Source organism: Acipenser ruthenus, chromosome 7 (genome assembly GCF_902713425.1).
Source record: "Acipenser ruthenus chromosome 7, fAciRut3.2 maternal haplotype, whole genome shotgun sequence".
Lineage (NCBI taxonomy): Eukaryota > Metazoa > Chordata > Actinopteri > Acipenseriformes > Acipenseridae > Acipenser > Acipenser ruthenus.
Genome location: NC_081195.1, coordinates 36696874 through 36718715, shown reverse-complemented (window position 1 = coordinate 36718715; position 21842 = coordinate 36696874). Strand labels below are relative to the sequence as shown.

General features: G+C 40.1%; 1 protein-coding gene across 2 annotated transcripts; it reads left to right on the top strand.

The window, feature by feature from the left end:
- The first annotated feature begins 615 nt into the window (after positions 1-615).
- On the top strand, positions 616-19857 carry LOC117415029 (protein mono-ADP-ribosyltransferase PARP12-like). Of its 2 annotated transcripts, XR_009329147.1 has the most exons (13): positions 616-1003; positions 4507-4642; positions 5345-5612; positions 6884-6934; positions 7915-8041; positions 10349-10514; positions 10957-11077; positions 11445-11541; positions 13653-13743; positions 14943-15073; positions 15349-15500; positions 15815-18395; positions 18535-19857. XR_009329147.1 is itself a non-coding variant. In XM_059026856.1 (12 exons), exons 1-12 carry the CDS (start codon positions 717-719, stop codon positions 16099-16101), a joined length of 1914 nt encoding a protein of 637 aa, XP_058882839.1. In that variant the 5' UTR covers positions 616-716; the 3' UTR covers positions 16102-19857. The 2 variants fall into 2 exon arrangements, 1 of the variants encoding a protein (XP_058882839.1); XM_059026856.1 differs by having other exon boundaries at positions 15815-19857.
- Positions 19858-21842: the final 1985 nt, after the last annotated feature.

Sequence of the window (21842 nt, the reverse complement as noted above, 5' to 3'; positions counted from 1 at the left end):
ACATAAAGGACAGGGATCCTCTCCTACCCAGAGGTTTAGGTTCTGTGGTGATGGTGATTCAGTTTATAGTAATTAATTACTAAACAATTTTTTACTGGTGTATGATGAACAATACAATGGTAATAATTTATAATCACATATATAATTTTTTCCATGCATTAAGGACACCTGTCCCTGTCGACACAGTTGCCGTGTCACCTTAACATGACCTGTACTAATTGACACAGAGGATGTCAGTATATAAACAAATACAGTCTGCAAGACAGTACCAACTGTAATTAACTAACCCTCTGCAGGTGGGTGTTAAAGCTGATCTCAATTGCAGTGAACACAGTGTAACAGTAGTCTGCCCCCTAGAGGTGTGTAAAATTGATACAAAGAAATTTCCAGCAGTTCTTCAGACTAAGTTTAGAACTGTCATGAGCAGCAAAGCTACATGTATTTCCCAACTAGCGGTAATTCAGTTAAATGTAATGGATATAATTATCTATAAAAAGTAAATGAATGAAATATTAATTGTCTTCTATTAATTGTTTTTTTCTTCTTTTTCGTAAATCCCCGATCTCCGGTCCCCGGTCCCAGAACTTCCATGCGGTGCATAAGTTTCAGTTTCGTTTCATCATAAAAAGGTGCTTGTTTACTCCTGGGTGATCAAACGAGGTACTGGTGGCAATCAGATCGTTTCGAACTCATTCTTTCGCATCGTAGTATAAAATATGACTACATCCACGGTTATCAAAATTCTCTGTTCCAATAATGGGGCTCTGGACTACAACCAATTATTAGGCAATATCGGGTCTGGTGGTTGCTTCGGTTCAAACGGTGTTTTGGAACAAACTCTGGGAGATCGGCAGAAGTTTGCAGTTGTTCAAATCAACGGTGGCAACACAGTTATTGCTAAAACCTCCGTGAGGCTCTGTAAAGCGAGGGAATGCAGAGGCTGCAATAATCTGCACCTCTGCAAATTCTATCTGTTTGGGGAGTGCCACTATAACAGGGGCAGGTAGGTGACATTGCGTTTACAAGCGCTTGACAAACAGTAGTTTCAAATCCGAATAACTAATAACCAACAAGACAGAACCACGCGGAATTCGACATGGAAAGATTGATGGTGAATTTCATCGGAGAATATAAATAATGTTTTGCAATCCTCCAAAATGTCATTTTTGATTGCAAAACACAGTTTAAACTTTAGGGGGTCTTATTTTCTTGTCAGTCGTAGCATTTTTATCTGCACGTGGTACTAAAAGAAGATGGAATGATTGCGTGCACTAAGTCCCATTCACTCGATGGCAATGCCTCGTTTCTCACATACAAAAGAACACTACACATCACTGTTTTCTAACTGTATCTAGATTGCACCTGGTATTACCCAAATATGTATTAGGGAAAATTGCCAATAAACACTGCCTAGTTACTCTGATCACTGTTTTAAAACTGTTTGTATTGGGAAGATGGTTATTTTTATTATTTGTTTATTTAGCAGACGCCTTTATGCAAGGCGACTTACAGAGACTAGGGTGTGTGAACTATGCATCAGCTGCAGAGTCACTTACAACAAAGATGGAGCACAGGGAGGTTAAGTGACTTGCTCCGGGTCACACAATGAGTCAGTGGCTGAGGTGGGATTTAAACCGGGGACCTTCTGGTTACGAGCCATTTTCTTTAACCACTGGACTACACAGCCTGGTTGTTACGTTAGTTTTCTTACACTGTTTAGTGAAAATAATAAAATGGTATGCTAAACTTTATTTCAACTAGTTTTCCTTTTATAATAATAAGCAAAAATCAAGTTGATGATTATTGATGTACCATACAATGGTTTTAAAACCCGTTACTTTTACAGTGCGTGTACTGTAGCCTATATATTGAGCAGTGACAGAAATATTTAACTAGACAGTCTTCCCGTCTTCCCTCATAAAAGTGTGTGCTATAGCCATCTTCCCAGTAACAATAGATAGTTGTACAACAGTTGTGTAACTACACAGTGTTTGCCACAGGCTTATACCCACATATATTTTATTACCCATGTTAACAGTATATTTTGGCAGTAAAGTGTTTTTTTTTGTTTTTTTGCCAAGAACATTATTTATATGGAGTGATTAACACAGGCATACACATACATGTTTATTGCCATGCAGTTTCATTTAGTTTATATTAAATTATCTTACAATTACGTGCAATACTGGCAGGATTTAGTTAAGACAGTAAAGACAGTAGCAATACGTATATAACACAATATTGGTAGTGAAACTTTGCCACAAATGTACTTGGGAGTGTACTGACATTGTGTGGCATTCGAAAGCTGTTAAAAATAAACTAAATAAAAATAATACATTAAAAACCAGGATGGCTATTTAAATAACTATTAAAAATAAACCTATATATAAATTATATAACTAGCCTCATCAATTATTTAACAACGTGTCCTGGTTTTGACCTTTGAAAATCTAGTCACCCTAACAATAGGTTAATTATAAAAAGGTCTAACAGTAAAGTTCTTAAGTCAGCTGCCCTAAATGAATCTATTAGCTGTAAATTGTGCCTGTGATTTTACATGCTGGGTGCCTAGGCACAGGAAGAGACCACAGGGATCGTAATAAGACTTCTATTGAATAGCAGTCTCACCCATTCCAGGTTATTGCTTGATTAGCCACAGAGCATAGGTAGCAAGCTCAGGTTCAGTTTACAAAGCTTCTTAATAATAATTAACAGTAATGAATACATTAATTATATTGTCTTTATATATAAATATCTGTTAACCAGCACTGAGCAGCTCAGATCAGCTCGGACCAGCTCCGAGCAGCTTGGACCAGCTCTGAGCAGCTTGTACCAGATTGGACCAGCTCTGAGCAGCTTGGACCAGCTCTGAGCAGCTCGTACCAGATCGGACCAGCTCTGAGCAGCTTGGACCAGCTCTGAGCAGCTCGGACCAGCTTGGACCAGCTCTGAGCAGCTCAGACCAGCTTGGACCAGCTCTGAGCAGCTCAGATCAGCTCGGACCAGCTTGGACCAGCTCTGAGCAGCTTGGACCAGCTTGGACCAGCTCTGAGCAGCTCGGACCAGCTTGGACCAGCTCTGACCAGCATACATTTAGGATTGTGTATAGTAGATGGAGGGAGGGAATATCGCTCAACCCTTATTGCTTGACCAAGATCCATGTGCTATAAAAAAGAATGAATTACTGTTGTTTAGTTTTAGTTGTTAGTCAAGCCCCTATGACACTGAGATGTCGTGGGACACAAGGCTTTTTATTTATTTACTTATTCACTGTTGAATTGTGCTGTGCAGATCTTGACATTTTAGTAATGCAAATAGAAAGTTTATTAAGCTAACAAAACGTTCTGGTTATGTTACCGAACATTTTACACACCCTGTAGTTTGTTTTAAGTCTAGGCTGTAGTAAAAGGAAAAAAAACATCAAAAAAACAAGTGCAAGTATTTTTGCACTTTAGCCACTCTTTTCCCATGGTTATACTGCATTTACCGTAGTTTACCATGGTTTACCATAGTTTACCATAGTTGACCATAGTTTACCATGGTTTACCATAGTTTACCCTGGGTTACCCTGGTGTTTAATACACTTTACCACACCTCTCTGTGCTTTACAATGCTTCTAGTTCATGAACAACAATTGGAAATCATTGCCTTTTTAACAGGGGCGTAACAATCAGGCCTGCTGATCTTTTTGGTTTGCATTGTGAATGTTTTAAGCAATTTGTTTATTTCTTATGTGAATTTCCTTTTCCAAGCAAATTAGCCGTGGAAGTTATCCAGGGAGGAGCAGTCTAATGCCTCCTCTGGGAGGGACGCAATATTAGAAAGCAAGGCGGAGGGGGTGTTAACCTGAAAGAAATCCCAAGCCCTGTTTATATTTGCAATGCAAGACGTGTGCAGTGATTGTCTGGTTTGTTTGCCACGTACATTTATCACACGTAATTAAAAACTACAGTTTTACTCACCAAAAGTGCAGTACATGGTACAGTCAACATTCGCTAAGATGTATTCTTTGTGTTGCTTAACGTCCTCAGGTGAAAGGACAATAGCCTGAGTAAAAGACGAGGCATGTGCAGGTGCTGCAGGTATGCAGTAATGTTAAATATCCCAGTGGCAGATGGAAGCATGGCACTACATGGAACCATTCCAAATGAGTACTGGGACAGACATGCTGAACAAGCACAGCATGAAATGGAGGGTGAAACTGACCATCTTTGTGTTCATTCCTAAAACAGAATTTATAAATGACTGTATCAAAAATGTACTCTGCAGAGGAAACCACTGCATGCATGACGTCCGAAAAAAATAGCACATGTTCTACAGCAGAGAAGAATGTTTCTCTGTTTTTAATATGGCACAGGTTTTACAGTGCTATAAGTACGTATCAGAATATTTAAAAATGATTAAATATTTCTTGAACACCCATGCGTGAAACCCATGCTGGTCCCAGGACCGCTCCGAATGGGTTTTCATGCAAAATTGTGACGCAACATTTTGACCTGATTGCAGGCGAAGATGCCGCTTCTGCCACGACTTGACCACGCAGCACAATGCTCAAGTCCTGAGAGACCACAACCTCCAGGATTTGGACAGGAAGGAACTCTCTGTGCTGCTGCTTCAGAACGACCAAATGCTGCTGCCACAGGTAACATCTTACCATACTATAACAGTACCAGCTCAGTGAAACCAGTACAGGGACCAGCAAAACGTGGCCTTCATTTCTTGTAACAAATGAATAACATACAGGGATGGAAATAAGACTCATATTGCACAGCAGTTTCATCCATTCCAGGTTTTAATACAAGCTTGAATAGCCCCAGTGTATATATACAGTAACAAGCTCAGGTGTTTATTATTAACTCAAGTAAAACCAAGAATGGATCAAATTGCAATGCAACGAGAGTCTTATTTCCATCCCTGCAATAGTTTAGATTATTTAAGTCATTAGTCACATTATTTTGCATGTTAACACTTTATTGAACGGTAGATGTTATTTATTTTATGAAGGTTTTATTTTCTTTTATGAAGATTCTTTACTGTTTTAGTTTCTAATATACCGATTATTAATAAAGAGGTGAATGATTACCCATATCAAAGTTTTCCAATGTATTTTTGCATGGTATTTTTTCTATTTTACCCTGTTTTTATTCTGGCTATACTGTGCATTTATGATAGTTTACCCTGGTTTGCCATGTTTTTTGATATACTATACCATACCTCTCTGGGTTTTATAATGCTTACCTATGCTTCACCATGCATTTATTGTGCTTTATTACACTTTGCTATGCTTTTACTATGCAAGGGTAAACCATGTCCAGTTTTGACTCCCATTCTCATTATGGTGCAGGTGTGCTTTTCATTCAATAAAGGCAGCGGTCAGTATGGCTCCTGTCCCGATCAGATGAGCTGTACCCGACTGCATGTCTGTGAGCAGTTCATCAGGGGGTGCTGTAGACAGGGGGTCTCGTGCAGCAGGTCCCACAGCTTCCACGACCCCGCCACACTGAGAATCCTGATGGACCGGGGGCTAACTGAAGAGCTGATCAGCACCCTGCCGTTGGTCTATCTGAACATCTTCAACATGAAGAACGCCAGCTCGACTGCCAGTGATCAGGGTGAGAAGGAAGAGACACAGATGTGCACTGTGCTTGAGGGGTTCATTCAGCAAGGCAATGCTCACCAGTGCCTTCCTATTAGACCCTATGCACAAACATAACTGTTATAACTTTAACTTTAACTGTATGAAATCAATTATCAAGCTGTTATGGACTCTTTAAAAAAAAACTTACAATTGTTACAAGATATCACATTATTTTTACATACAGTTACCCATTTATACAGTTGGGTTTTTACTGATGCAATCTAGGTAAAGTACCTTGCTCCAGGGTACAGCAGCAGTGTCCCCCTCCTGGGATTGAACCCATGACCTTCAGGTCAAAAGTCTAGAGCCCTGACAACTACTCCACACTGCTGCCCACATTGTTTATTTATAAAAACAGACAGTGAAAAAAAAACACTTTAAAATAAATTAAAGCCCTTTTGAATTGGGCACTATTCCTGCCACTATGGTACCAGGAATAGTAACAAAATAAGAACAAAAATCCTAAATAAAACACAATGGGGAAAACAATGCTACCATATAAATGTTGTTCCCACTATAAAGAGTGGTCCTGCTTTAGCAACCTAACGCACCCTCTTTGGTGGGATATGAAATCTGCTGTACAAGCAAGCGGCCCAGGTCACACTCACAGTAGTCGCTCGTTTTCACTCACCTAAGAGTTGCCACGGGGGGTTTCACCGGCTCCCTTTTATAGTGACCTACTCCGCAGGGACACGCCCACCAGCCTGTCAAAGAACCGCAGCCGACCAATCCTCAGCTCCGATTCCTTGTAAACAAACACAGCTGTCAGCGTGTCACAGGCGGAGTGTCTGTCTCTCTCCTGCAGACACACGCATGTGTCTGAGAAGCCAGTGACAAGACGCTGTCCCTGTTACAGGCCCAATAAAGAAAACTAGGATAAAAATTATTTAGGAACGCTTTGGAGTCCCTTAAATTGACCCTCTGTGCTGTTAGTTTTGTTGTTATTGCATGAAATGTTGCTAATTTCCCTTTGGGATTAAAACCCTGATAAACCACTGTCATTGTGTTGGTTTTCATCCAGTGAAATTGCCATTATCCTAGCTAATGCAGTATTTTATTTATCTTGGTTATATTGCTACCCTTGCTAAAGCACCACTGTGGCACCTTTCACATGACACACGTGCTGGTGCAATGAAGGAGGGCTGTATTAGCATACCTGCCTGGAGAATGATGCTTTATAAATAAAGGAATGTCATTGAAGAAAAAAAAATAAATATATATATATATATATATCTTTATCTACAGATAAAACTGAGATATGCATCTACTTTGTCAAGAAAGACTGCAAACATGGAGGTAAGAAGTGTGTTCAACACTCAAAACGAACTTAATGCCGTCTTTGAAGTAATGTTTACATAAAAAGCTGAACAGGACAAATGTTCATAGAAACTATTTCTCTTATATTCAGTGAGGTGGTTTCAGCACGTAGTTAGTCATTGTTAAGACTTTAAAAGAAGCTGGCGGCTGGTTTCATCCTAGACCCTGATCAGCAATAATCTTGGATGAGCTAATGTTACCCTAGGCAACGTAGTCCTAGATGTGCCAATCAAGGGTATGTTAAACCAGCCGATAGCTGGTGCCTGGTTCAGCTGGTGCCTTCTTCAGAGTACCGATTTAATAATCCAAGTTATTAAGCCATACGCTGAAGGAGGCACCTGTCAAAACATTTGTTTACGTGACTCAGTTGCTTGGTTTTACCTTAAAGCCCTGAGTCTGGGAGGTTATGGATGATGTAACTTTTTTGTAATTACAAACTTGAATCTATGTCTGTTCCAGCTTTGGGTGCTTGTTAGCTTTGATGCTTGCATGTGAAAGTTTGTCAATTATTAAAATATGTAAGCTTTTGCAGGACATTTTTTTACATAAGCCAGCTTTGATTGGAATGGAATTTCCTCTCTTATAAAGTATTACATTGAAACTGCTTTGTTTAGCTCTTAAAATGGTTTAGCTGTTGCAATTGGTTTATAAAGTTTAGTGTAGCTGTTATTATTATTATTTGTTTATTTAGCAAACACCTTTATCCAAAGCAACTAGGGTGTGTGAACTATGCATCAGCTGCAGAGTCACTTACAACTACGTCTCACCCGAAAGACAGAGCACGAGGAGGTTAAGTGACTTGCTCAGGGTCACACAATGAGTCAGTGGCTGAGGTGGGGTTTGAACCGGGGACCTCCTGGTTACAAGCCCTTTTCTTTAACCACTGGATCACATAGCCTCCTATTGCAATTGTTGCAATTGGTTTATAAAGTTTGGCATGTCATTTGACCTCTCTACAGGCCGGTGTTTCAAGGCCCATTTCGACATGCCCTACAAGTGGGAGGTGTGGGCGGGGCTGAGCTGGTCAGCTCTGCCCAACAATGAAGAGATTGAAAAGGAGTTCTGTGACCCGGCCAACACATGCAGGTATGTGCTGCTGGGTGACCTCAGCATCAGTGTACTAGTGCTGGGGGCTGGGGGCTGAATCTCTAGTGTTGTATTTCACTCTTGCTTGTGCAAGAACATAATCATTTCAATCTACTTGCACAAGATACGCTAAGATTATATGTTCTGCTAAGATTATACAGTGCCCTACAGAAGTTAGACCATCACCTAGAATACTGTGTCCAGTTTTGGTCACCTCACTACAAAGAAAGACATTATTGCACTTGAGAAGGTACAGAGAAGGGCAACCAGGCTGATCCCAGGACATAATGACATGAGCTACGAGGAAAGGTTAAAATAATTAAATCTCTAGAAAATGGAAGGAAAAGAAGGGGCTTGCATCTATAAAATCCGAGATGGTCTGCGTAACAGAATAACGTCAATGAGACTCAGAGCCAAGAAAGTTATTATTATTATTATTATTATTTATTTCTTAGCAGACGCCCTTATCCAGGGCGACTTACAATTGTTACAAGATATCACATTATACATTATTTCACATTATACAGATATCACATTATTTTACATACAATTACCCATTTATACAGTTGGGTTTTTATTGGAGCAATCTAGGTAAAGTACCTTGCTCAAGGGTACAACAGCAGTGTCCCTCACTGGGGATTGAACCCACAACCCTCCGGTCAAGAGTCCAGAGCCCTAACCACTACTCCACACTGCTGCAAAGTTGCACTTTAAAGTGCTGGTGCACACATGCATCAGATAAACAAACAGAGGCACGGTGGCCAAATTAAAAGATTTAAACAAACTACTAAATACACATAGCTCAGGCTGGGCAGTCACCTTCACAGACTGATAGAGTATGCCCAGCCCGGCCCAGCACAGCACAGCACAGCACAGCACAGCACAGCACAGCACAGCACAGGTTCCACTCACCTACAAACCAACCTCAAACAAAGGATTTTCTCATCCTTAAATACTGGCAGGAAGGATTTTAACCCTCTCCCTGCCAACCCTATATTCCCAACACACACAAATATTCAATTTACATTTAGGGCTTTCGTCCTGCCACAGTCTAGATCAGTGGTTCTCAAAGTGGTGCCTGCGAAGCCAGGCCATCGTGCCCACGGCAGCTGTTCTTCAATTATGGGTCGTGAACACATTTCTGTGGGGTCGTATCATGGGAAAATAAATAAAGTTTTAAACACATTTTCCAACAAAAGCGTCACAGCAGTCTGTTGACAGTGCTGCTCGCTTATGCTGTGCTTGTACGTATTTTTTTTCCTGAAGGGCCTCTGCGATACGATCAACCAATTGAATAGCTGCATTTTCTCTGCGGTAGCCCAATTATAAGTTAGCTGGGTGGGATATAAACTGTGTCTGTTTCAGTTGCAGGTACTGACAGTAGGTTTAACCAATAGGAGAGTCAAATATCTGCCAAGTTTTACGCAGCTGTCCAATCATAAGCAAGCAGAGGCGGGGTGTTAATATGCCAAGGAAGCACTGAATTTCGCTGACTGTTACTGAGAAAATGTAATACATTTCAGTATATAGAATTTAATTTTCTCTCTCTATATTTTTTAATTTCACCAGACAAGGGAAACACCATAGTAGATTTAGTTACGAATCCACTTTCTCTGAATAATTGTACTGGAGATGAGCGATCTTTAAAACAGAGTAGTGTTGACAAATTTGCCAAATTGAAACAAAGCAAGACGCTATCTATCCTCTTTTATTTTAGTTTATTCATGGTTATCTGTGTAAACATGCTATTTAAAAATATTTGCATTGCGTATTTTATATAAATTATTTGAAGAATAAGTGCAGCACTCACAGTTACTGTCTGAGACTTGGCCTTATCAGAGTGAGCCAAGAATAACTCCCACTAAAACTCTTAATATATATATAGTCAGTGTGCCCACAAACAGCCAAGTAAGATCAATTTATACCCGTGCCCAAATTACTTTGAGGACCGCTGGTCTAGATAAAGTAAACCCAAGACACAACTTCAGGTTTAGCACAGAGAGCATGAATGGAAGCTGAGTACAAGTAAGTTTAGAACAGATTGACTTTTTTACACAGATGCATGGAATAGCCTACCAGGTGACATAGTTGGATCTATAGCACTGGGAACATTTCAATTCTGTCCTATTCAATTAAATCACCCTAGTAGGGGCAGAATGGCCTTTTCTCATTCCCAAACTTTTCTTATGTGTCAGTCTTCTCGTCCTTGTTTAAGATTGGTCGACCTTTACAAGTTTTATAATGCATTGGTTAACCCAAGCCTGGTGTCTAATCAGACCTGTACAGCAAGCTCTATTGCTATTGCAGCAGCGGCTATCCATCTATAAACTTCCAGACAATGACCCAGGGAGCAGCTAAAGTGCGGCGCCTCTCCACTGCCTCCTCTGTCACCAGACCTGACTGCACCCTGACCACAGCCTGGACCTGGTACTGGCAGGATGAGTCCGCACAGTGGATAGAATACGCAGCCTCAGTAAGTTCCAAGCACCAACATTCTGTAGCAGGTCCCTGCTTTGTGGCAGTGAGAGCACAGGGGCATCCCCTATATCACGGTTGAGTAGCACATGCTAACCTTGCAATGTTTTAACCAATCGATATACGCTGGTTATCTATTGCTATACCATGTAACCATATAAGATTTTACCACAACCCTTATAAAAGCTTACCACAGTGTTTTTGCACGGTATATTTTGCTTTTGCCATGGTTGTTCTATGTGTTTACCCTAGTTTACTCTGGTTGGCCAAGTTTATTAATGATTTACTATACTTCGCTGGTCTTTACAACTCTTACCATTGCTTTATCATGCTTTCACTATGTTAACTCCCATACCAGTATCCCGTTCCCTTTAAAAAGAAAGCACTGTATGTGACTGACAAACATAATTCAAGTAGAAACTTTGCTTTTAAATCGATAGAGTGGCATTCACCAAGCTTCATCCATCACAAGTGAAGACCTTGAGGAGAAATACCTGGAAGACAGCAGCTCAGTGCATGCGTTCACAGCGGGCAGCCAGGAGTATGAGATCTCATTTAAAGGTAATTTAACAGTATGGGAAGCGTTCCAACCTCCAGCAGGATGAGGGAGGAATGTAGGCGTGCCTGAAAGTGAACAGCCACTGTATACCATCCGATTTGTAATGATTACCTCCACGGCACATTCGAAAAACACTGTCGTGTCTGGCCAATAGCCCTGAAAATAACGCATCTAGGAAACTGTGATTGTGTTTAGCCCTGATCATGGTGTGGATTAGCTGATCTGCCAATGGAATGACCTGATGGGTCGCATTGGTGTGTGTCGGTTTTCAGATTACAGTGTTTTTATATCCGCTGCAGTCTGTTAGAAGACAGCCAGCGAAGCAGTGATGTTTTTGTTACAGATCTTAACAGCATTTTTGTTTTTCAGACAAGATCCAGGTGAACAAGCGTTATAGGACCGTGAAACCCATCCGAAGGCGACCGGTGTTTGTCTCCAGAAACGATGCAGAGGTCATAAAAAAACGGTAATGAGGAACCGCAAAGCTCGATTGGTTTATAGTGCAGGAGAACACATTGCGAATATTATTGATTATTGATTTCCAATCTGTGAATTGCATGGGCAGTTTGTCAGTTTGTCTCATGAACAGTTCATTATATATCATAGTGTCTGCCACGTGTACAAATTCATGTGGTCATTTGACATGTGGTCCATTAGCCGTGTGCAACTATTCAGCAACAACAGCAGGAAAGCAGAAGGATCTCCTTGACTTCACAAGGGGTGTGATAATGGGTGTCTGTGCAACCAGCTCATCCAATAATAGTTGCTCGTAAAAATTGTTGAACATGTTGACTGGTTGCCACTTTATCCACTACATGATTTATTGGATTTTTTGTAATGCCTGGTGGTCTGTTTCGTAATATTTTGCTGTTTGTGTGCTATCCTTTAAAACTGCTTGGAACTTTTTAAACCTGTTTATTAATGTTCTAAAATGTTCTATGTTAATGGTTTGCAACATCAACTGCTCTCCCTCCATCTGTGTTTTACAATTGCTTGACTTGACCAGTGTCTGAGGTCGACTGGCACTTTGCTATTTGACTAATCAATGTGGTCACACTATAGAGTTTTACATACAACAATTGATTTACAGCGAGACTAGGGGTGGGGACTGTATTGCCCATTTTACCTCACTCAGATCCCTTACTTATTAAATACCTTGGAATAGATATTGGTCTCTGTGACAGGAGTGAAAGGAGTCCCTCTTGTAATTCACCCTCCCGACTACTGGCAGCGCTGTGCAGGAAGGACCGAGACAGAGGAGAAAGGCTGAGTCATGGTTGGGGCAGAAGACGCAGTGGTGGCGGCCATCTTAACTTGGGGCAGGACTTCATGGTTGAGCCCCATTATTGCAATCAGCTGTGCTGCACTCGACGATTGGCTGAGGTGGGGCAATGCACTGGTTGTAGGGGTGGGGCTTGGCACTATTTAGGCTGTGGGGTTCTGCCATTTGGCCCCACTATCCTGGACTGAGACAGTTGTGCTGCATGAGCTCTTTGTGTTTTGTTCATTTGTTTGTTTTGCTTATATCCAGACTAAGGATTCCCAGGCCGGCTGCCTTCGAGCCCAGACTTTTCCCTGTGATCCTTGACCGCTTCAGGAATTACTTATCGTGTTTTTGAAGAGGGAGCCCGAGCCACCTGCTGTGCTGTGTGGATCACTGAATTACTTTGTGGCAGTGTTTCTCTTTCTGTTTTGGACTATTTTGTTTTCATTGCAAGCCTCTGCTTACCATAGCTGGTAACAGAGGCAGTTTTTTTTGTTTGCTGCAATTGTGTTGAAACCCACTGCTCGGGACTTTGTATTTTTGTGGGTGTTGTAAATAAAAATCCAACCCCCAACTACGTGCTTCCTGTCTCTATCACTTCTGGGTCACGTCACTTCCTCCCATAACCCACCACAGTCTCCTCTTTAAAAATGTGCTAAATATTTTAATGTGCAAGACATCTCACAAGTAAACGTAAAAGTAAAAAGTAATCCCCAGCTGTGCTGCTTTCCTAGAAAAAGGAGAACATTTCAGAGGACCATTCTACTTGTGAGATGTCTTGCACATTAAAATATTTAGCATATTTTTAAAGTGGAGACGATTATCTGTTCAGATACCAGGGTATTTAGTGGTGTCTGAGTGAGGAAACATGGGCAATACAATCCCCTGTCCTAGTCTTGCTGTAAATCATAGGAGGCTGTGTGGTCCAGTGGTTAAAGAAAAGGGCTTGTAAACAGGAGGTCCCTGGTTCAAATCCCACCTCAGCCACTGACTCGTTGTGTGACCCTGAGCAAGTCATTTAACCTCCTTGTACTCCGTCTTTCGGGTGAGACATAATTGTAAGTGACTCTGCAGCTGATGCATAGTTCATACACCATAGTCTCTGTAAGTCACCTTGAATAAAGGCGTCTGCTAAATAAACAAATAATAATAATAAATCAATTGTTGTTTCCAAACTTTTGGACACTACTTTATATGTGGCAGGGGTGTAACAATTCATTTGTACATCACCCTGTGCACATGGGAGTATTCAAGTCATTCCTGAGAGCTCGGGTTCAGTATGCTACTGACATTATATCTTTTTTTATTTCTAGCAAAAGTGGACCCAGTAGGTCATTTGCTCCCACTTTCAAAGGTGTTCCGCCCTACTGGGATAAATCCCAGTTGCCTGAGACAGGATACAAGGTAAAGGATTTGAACTCTTCAATAAACAGCCTTTATCTTGTGAGCTACGTGTCTACTGGTAAATTGGGTTATGAGGTTCTGTCCACGTGTGTTAGTCCGCTGTTCTGAATTAATCAAGCTGTGCTTCTTCCTATGGGCTGGTATATACAGCTATGGCAACATTTTTTTCAGCATCTAGAATTTTAGGATTGATACACATTTAAATGTTTATTCTATAGGGTGATGCAACACCTTTGGGAATTGCTTTGGACACACGTTACATAGAATAAAAATGCAGTGAATCAGGTTTATAGATTGTATGACATCAGCATTAAAAGATTCACTATCTAGTTCTTTAAAATAGACACAATTTGGGTTAAATGGAAAGTAGCATTAACTAAGTACAATAACAGTTATGGGACAATATCTCAGTATTCTAACCAAACCCTGCTTGAAATGAGTGGAGGCAAAAATGGCCCTGTTCATACTGCATTCATTCACAGAACAGATATTATAAGCGGCTGCAACAAAAAGGTATCATGCAAAAATGATGTCTGAAATAAATAACCCCCATTCTGCTGTACAGAAGAGTGTTTAACCTCCCTTCTTTATCAGGTGATGCGTTTATTTTACTCCTGACTATTTAAAATAATATAGTACAAATTGTACTTTAGCTTTCCAACTATTTAAAAATGAGAGTATTCAATACATTTTGAAGGAATATTCAAACATGAAAAACCCATGTTTGTCCTACCACTATAAAAAAAAATAAAGGAGATTCGTCAGTCAGGATTTTAAATAGCAGGACAGTGTTATTCAGACCTGCCACTGTCATTGGAATAGATACATAAAATGGTAAAAAAAAATGTCCATAACATGCTGATACAATGTGATGTGGCGAGGGATGTCTATCACTGCCATACTTGTGAATCTTAAATTCATCCTTAACTTTAAAACACTCACTATGCCATGTTCAAAAATACTGCAAAGAAACAGCGATCAATTCAATGGAAGTCTTTTTGAATGAATGTGTTCCAAGTTTGCAGTGCAAAGTTTCTGTTAGAGTTTCTAAACTGAAGATCAGTTCCATTGTATTTGCCACCTGTGTGTTTCTGGGACTGTTTGCACGTTGTTGACGTGAGACTTTACTCATTCAGAGGCCCTGCGATTTAAAGTTCTGTCAGATTTGAGCGCTCTTTTCCTGTGTAATGTTTCTGCAGAGGATTGCAGTGCTAGAGTCTACAGAAGAACACAACAAGGTGAAGAACCTCTTCAGGAAGACCATGCTCGATTTCACCATTAAGAAAATTGAAAGAATTCAAAACAAGCCTCTCTGGGAAATCTTTCAATGGTACGTTGAGGGCCTGTTTCCTAAATGAGAAGTCCTGGGGACAGACAGAGTGCACAGAGTGGCTATGCAGCCTCTGGGGTACTACACAGTTGTGAGTCGGAGTTGGGTAGAGTGGTGCATCAATTACTACCCCTCACAAGGAATCTGTAAATTACTGTGAAATCTACACATCTGATCTTGATACAGTATGCTGTGCCGTAAGGGAGGTTTCAGTTCACACAAGAAAAAACAAACAGAAAAAGTTTTAAAGTTCTGCAAAACTTTTTTTGTTCCAGGCAAAAGGAGCAGATGAAAAAGCACAACAGAGGGAGGAATGTCAACGAGAAACTGCTGTTCCATGGCACAGACTCTGCTTCTGTCGATGCTATCTGCAAGCAGAACTTTGACTGGAGGATCTGTGGAACACACGGAACCGCCTATGGAAGAGGTAATGAGACTGAGCACCGTGCCATACTGAGAGCAGGGCCAGCTTCCTCATTTACACCCAGGAACTCCAGAGCGGATGTCACTGAGCTACCGACCTCTGAAGGACAAAGGTCAGCCCTGCAGGTGTCCGCTTGAGCTCACTAGGCGCCTTGCCGGTAGGGTCCACTGTAACGCGATGAGGAGAAACAGACGACTTCGCAATGCCAAAAAGTCATCAACGATACACATTTCCATTTTACTTCATGTTTATAAAGCATTAGATGTGATATGACATAACCTTCATATTATGCTGTTTTAATAATTCTGTTTTCACAGGGAGCTACTTCGCGCGGGACGCCAGTTATTCTCACAACTACACCGGCTCCTCCTCTTCCAGAACCATGTTTGTGACCCGGGTTCTGGTGGGCGAATCCGTCCAGGGAAACTCCAGATACCTGCGCCCTCCCTCCAAAGACGGCGGGGACACTAACTTCTACGATAGCTGCGTAGACGATCCCCTCAACCCTTCCATTTACGTGGTGTTTGAGAAACAGCAGGTGTACCCTGAGTATGTTATAGAGTACCAGGACGACAGTCCTAATTATTCATGCACCATCACTTAGTCATTTCTCCCTGTATGAATTGAAGAAACCATCCCTTTATGTTTTGGAGAGCTCATCAGGATCTTCATTTTATCCCTGTTATGTTTCCAATTTTGTGTTCCCCATCATACATGTTTCTGCATCAATTATTATTTACCAGCTTACTAACCATTCCAGCAAAACAAATTGTATTCGACCATTGGGTCTCCTTATTAAAAGCTGAAGCTGAAGTGAGCTGCTTTGATAGAAAAGTCTCTTGTGGGGTGGACAGCTGTGGTTTGATTCCCCTGTGTAACTAATTGAACCACTCCACTGCATAAATTCAGCTTTTAGGAGTCTTTTCAGAAGCAGGCCCCCATGAAAAAATCTATTCATTAGTGAGCCTGGTAAATGCTAAGCAGAAACAGAAGTGGAGAGGATTAGTAGGATAGTAGTACCCATGTCCTTTATGCACACATCGTTTGTCTGGACTGTCAAGTTTGCAGTTGTCTGTGTCCCTGGGATGCGTATCTGTCTGTTATTTGAGGTGCAAGCTTTGTAATGTTGGCAGGCTCTTACTTTGCATTGTAATTCTGTGAGCGGATGAAGGACTGATACAGAGTTGCGCCCTTTTCTCGTGACCTCCTGTGTACGGTTACATGTTTGGCTGAAATCCATTTCAGGCTTTCTTGCTGGCTGCTGCACAAGCAACTGTTTGAAAGACATTGGCAGGGAAGTGAACAGGCGCAAGACCAGAGAGAACCGAAGAACTTATTTTTTACTGCCAATTTGTTGTGTCTTTTTAAGTATAGTGTTCAAAAGCCAGTAAAGTCCATCCATGTAGTAGCCTGGGTAGGTTAATTTCCCACTGTCTATTGCACCTGTACTGTAGTAATACTGCTAGGTTTAAGGGTCTACTGGTTGATTGTTAATTCTTGGCAGAATTAATGGTAGTTATGATGTTGGGTACCGGTAGTTTATTTTCCAAATTACCATTGCAAGCTATATAGAGAAAAAGAAAGAAATGTGGTCATTTAAATCTCATTGCTACTAGCCAACTGTATTAAATATGTTAAAAAAAGAGCTCCCTTGATTTCAGATTGATATCAATGCCGGAGTGCAGGATGCACCCTATAGCTTGGAGATCGCCGGTTTGAATCCAAGCTATGCCACTGCCGACCGTGGACAGGAGTTCCCAGGAGGCGCCAAGCGCTGCCCGGGCAGGGTAGGGGTTAGGCTCGGCACCTGCAGGCTGGCCTGTGTGCATTTCAGAACTGCGTGGTCCTCTGATGCTGTAGTTTTGTAATGGCTTCACGGCAGGCTTGCAGAGCGAAACAACGCGGACGGCTGACAGCACTCGTTTCAGAGTATGCGAGTGCTTGTCTTCGTCTCTCTCGAGTTAGTTCAGGGGTTGCAGCGGTGATCCAGCTTGAATAATAATTGGACATTCCAAAAAAAATTGGGAGAAAAATTGGAAAATCAATAATAATAATAATAATAATAATAATAATAATAATAATAATAATAAACTTTATTTTGTATAGCGCCCTTAAAAGCAATCATCTCAGAACGCTTCACAATTAAATAAATAAAAAGATAAAAATAATTGTTAAAAAAAAGGAACTGTAACGAAAGCAGGACTTTTCTAGAGTTGAGTGTCTTCTGGAAGTGCAATATTGAAGAGCAAGTTGGAATGTAGCTTTTGTGGATTCTGCTGCTATGCCATTTTGTTCTTCGTTCTTTTAGACAGAAACATTTTCTGTTTGTGGCTTTTTGTGTTTGTCTCTTATTGTTTAAAAAAATTGTCAAAACTTAAATGAATTAAGAAAGAAAAAAAAAGTGTACACCATTGTATTAAGACCTTGTACTTTATTGGGAACCCCAGCATTTTCACTGGAACCCCCAAAATGTCCCGTGGGGCCTTGAAACGTTGAGTCAAGCATCAGCATGGCCTCAGCTTACATGTTGAAGGTTTTCAGACTTTTTGCAGCGAGGCCATTTGCTAATATGAAGGAAATAAGGGTTGCAATACAGTGTGTTGTACAATAAACACAGACAGCACAAAGAAGGAAGTATATAACATTGTGTTCCTTTTAATTACACTAGTTATAATTCACCTATAACCTCTGAACATTTCACCTGTTTATGGAAAGTCTAGCTTTGTAATACCTATCTGTAAAGTGCTTTAAGGCTTGTTTTAATCAATTCTGTGTCCAGGCAATGTATTCAGAAAAATACTCTGTAAACCAGGGCTGTATTTCACTACGAACGCAGGCTTGACTTGGTAAACGTCAGTTCTTTGGGTTCCAGTCCACTATGTGTTTTATTTTACAGCAGTTATGTATGTGTTTTATTTTACAGCACAGTTATGCATGTGTTTTATTTTACAGCAGTTATGTATGTGTTTTATTTTACAGCACAGTTATGCATGTGTTTTCTTTTACAGCACAGTTATGCATGTGTTTTATTTTACAGCAGTTATGTATGTGTTTTATTTTACAGCACAGTTATGCATGTGTTTTATTTTACAGCACAGTTATGTATGTGTGTGACAGGAATGGCTGAGTGGTGACGTCACGGCAGAAGCAGGAACAAAAACTGACACCAGGGCAAGTACTGCAGTTCAAGTGGCGTTTGCCGTTTTTATTAACAAACAAAAATAAATAAAATATTTAAACAGAAAACACTTTGCTCAAAGAGCGAAAATAAAAGGTTTCAACAAAACAAAATCACGAACACAAAAATACATAAACAAAGGTCAGGCTGGGCAGATTGCCTTCACTGTTCCTATGTTTCTTTTATTAAGTTTCGTTTTCGTTTTTACTCGCCGTCTCTCTGCTCTCTCGTTCCTCCTCTGAACTCCCACCTCGATCTAGAGAGCTGCAGGCTTTTTATAACAGGTGACCATCTCCCGATTAGCAACAAATTAAATCACCTAATTAATTCGGGAGATGGCCACCTTCTGCACAAGTTTTAATTATATACCATGTGGATGGGGCTTCCCATCCACATTACTAAACAGTATAAAATAAACAAACGGCTACGGCGTCAAAATACAAAACAATAACACATACGGCGCTCGCCGACGTAAATACAATAAATCATAATAAACAAAAACAATAATCTGCACAGGGGCGGAGGATGAGCCCTCGTTCTAAAAATAAACAAACAAACAATGTACAGGGCTGCTCGCCCTGTTACAGTGTGGTTTATTTTACAGCACAGTTATGTATGTGTTTTATTTTACAGCACAGTTATGCATGTGTTTTATTTTACAGCACAGTTATGCATGTGTTTTATTTTACAGCACAGTTATGCATGTGTTTTATTTTACAGCACAGTTATGTTTGTGTTTTATTTTACAGCAGTTATGTTTGTGTTTTATTTTACAGCACAGTTATGCATGTGTTTTATTTTACAGCACAGTTATGTATGTGTTTTATTTTACAGCACAGTTATGTATGTGTTTTATTTTACAGCACAGTTATTGTACAATTTTGAAAGGGTTTTGCAAGTAATGACAGCGTCTGGGGTATTAATGAATTGGACCCGGACTGTGTAGCATGTTGAAAGGGTGAGAATTGCAGTGAAGAGAGATTATTGGCAGTTCAGTACTGGATGGGCCATCATATCATTGTGTGAAAAACCACATATCAATTGTATCAAGTGCCTATACACATTATACAGCTACTGTGAAGTTGGGCTTTAGTTTAAGCCTAATTAACACTTGATCACAAATGACAAAAATGGGTTCATACTTTTAATGTATTTCATTTTCAAATTCATACTGTGCTACACTTTTGCATATATATATATATATATATATATATATATATATATATATATATATATATATATATATATATATAACCTGTGTGTCCTTTCATTTTCTCTAAAACTGTTTTAAAAAATACACAGTAATAAAGATAGGTAATAAGATTATCCAGAATCCTCATGTTGCAGGTGTCTGTTATTGGAGTTGTGTGAACCTTTGAATGTTGGACTTTACTAATCAGTCGCTCTGCAGGTCAACCAGCCCTCTGTCAAAGTCTAAGATATGCAGAGAACTGCCCATCTTGAAACAGGGAGATGTATCTTGTATACTGCATGCCTATGGAAATCATGCCCTTCCATCTTTCAGTGCTTTAAACATGCTGTACATGGCTGTCTGTGGGAAGGAATCCAGAATCAAATACATTAAGCTGCTGCATTGTAACATTATTCAAGAACTCTTACAGCGATCACTCGTAAGAAGGAACACAAATTCCTTCTCGAGCTACAAAGGCTGAAAATAATAAGTCCGATAATTACCAATCAGACATGTATTAATCTTAATAATTATGAATCTTACATGATACATCTTTAACATATTTCCTGATGCTTTACCAGTGGTTGTAATTTTATTTTGCAAGTGACATTTTGTGTTACTAGTGTTGCACAGGCTTCAGAGCACAATGCTGTGTGTGCCCAGTGCTTATAATATAGTAATAAACAGGTAATAAAAATGTAGATTTGCCTATGGAAAATAAAGATGCTTGGTACAGAGTACTACAGCCTCTATCACACTTTCTATCACCATGGGGTCAATTCAACAAACTTGTAGATTTAGTACAGAGCTGCATACTAAGTTGCAGACTAGCTAATATGGTACTATCTCAGGATCATCCCCAGCTGTGTACTAACTTAGTATCAATTGCAACAAAGAAAGATAGGGAACAAAGCTGGGGACGAGCTGATCCCCAGTTTTAGTACAGAGCTCAGGGTTAAGCTCTTTATTGTAGTGTGCGACCAAACAGGAACTGAGTGGTTCCAGCTAGTTATATTTTAAGAGCGTTCTTTATCGTTAGACAGAAATCTTTTTTTTTTCTTTTTTTTTTTTTAAGTAGCCTCTGGTTATTGTAAAGAGTTTCTTTTTCTTTTTTCTTTTTTTATTGTCGTTTTTCCTCCCAAAACTTTAAACTGCTCCTGTTCTCACGCGGTGTAACCAATCAACATGAATCTTGGTAGGTATCATCCCGTGTAGATTACAGTTCAGATGCAAAAAAGATTGTGCTCCTGCGTCAACCAAGATGGTGGCCTGACGCGTTTTTTGGAAAAACCTTTCAAAATCTTCTCTTGGGAACTGGTGAACCGATTTGATCTGAAACTTTGCATATGTCATCAGCAACCAAACCCGCTTCAAGTTGGTGAAGCAGAAGTTTCTGTAATAAATTTTATTATCAAAATGGCTGCCACCAAATTCGCCAAAACGCGTCCCAAACATCAAACTAACTCCTAACTTGGTAGGTGTCATCCTGGGGACAATGGAATTCAAATAGGGCAAAATGGTGTTTTCATAAAATAAGATGACGGCCAGACCTACGTTTTGTTCTTAAATTTAAAAACCGCTTCAGCTGAACACGGTTTAGTTGATTAACATTTCTTTAAAAACCTTTCAAAATCTTCAGTCAAATGTAAAACAGAGTGCAGATAGGTTAATGGTTACTATGGAACACAGATAGGAACCCATATATGTTCTATTCAACAATTACCTTGATCGTGACCTTTGACCTCTCCTTAAGTTTAAATGTAAAATTAGCTTATAACTCCTTACAGTGTGTAGATAGGGTCATGGTTACTGAGGTGTTTAAAGTTATAAAGCATAGTGAGATAATGAACTAATGCAGTATTTTGAATTGAAACTGCTCCATAAAACTGATCTGTTGACACTTGTGCTGCAATGCTACAGCTTGCCAAAATCTCCAAATGGTACTGAGCGTGGAAGCTGTAAAACTGCCTGGCAG

Excerpts from the sequence above, each read along its gene's own strand:
- LOC117415029 (XM_059026856.1), top strand. The coding sequence starts at position 717 with ATGACTACATCCACGGTTATCAAAATTCTCTGTTCCAATAATGGGGCT. Across the intron at positions 15,074-15,348 it reads CTCTGGGAAATCTTTCAATG|GCAAAAGGAGCAGATGAAAA; the intron begins GTACGTTGAGGG and ends TTTTTGTTCCAG. Across the intron at positions 15,501-15,814 it reads CGGAACCGCCTATGGAAGAG|GGAGCTACTTCGCGCGGGAC; the intron begins GTAATGAGACTG and ends CTGTTTTCACAG.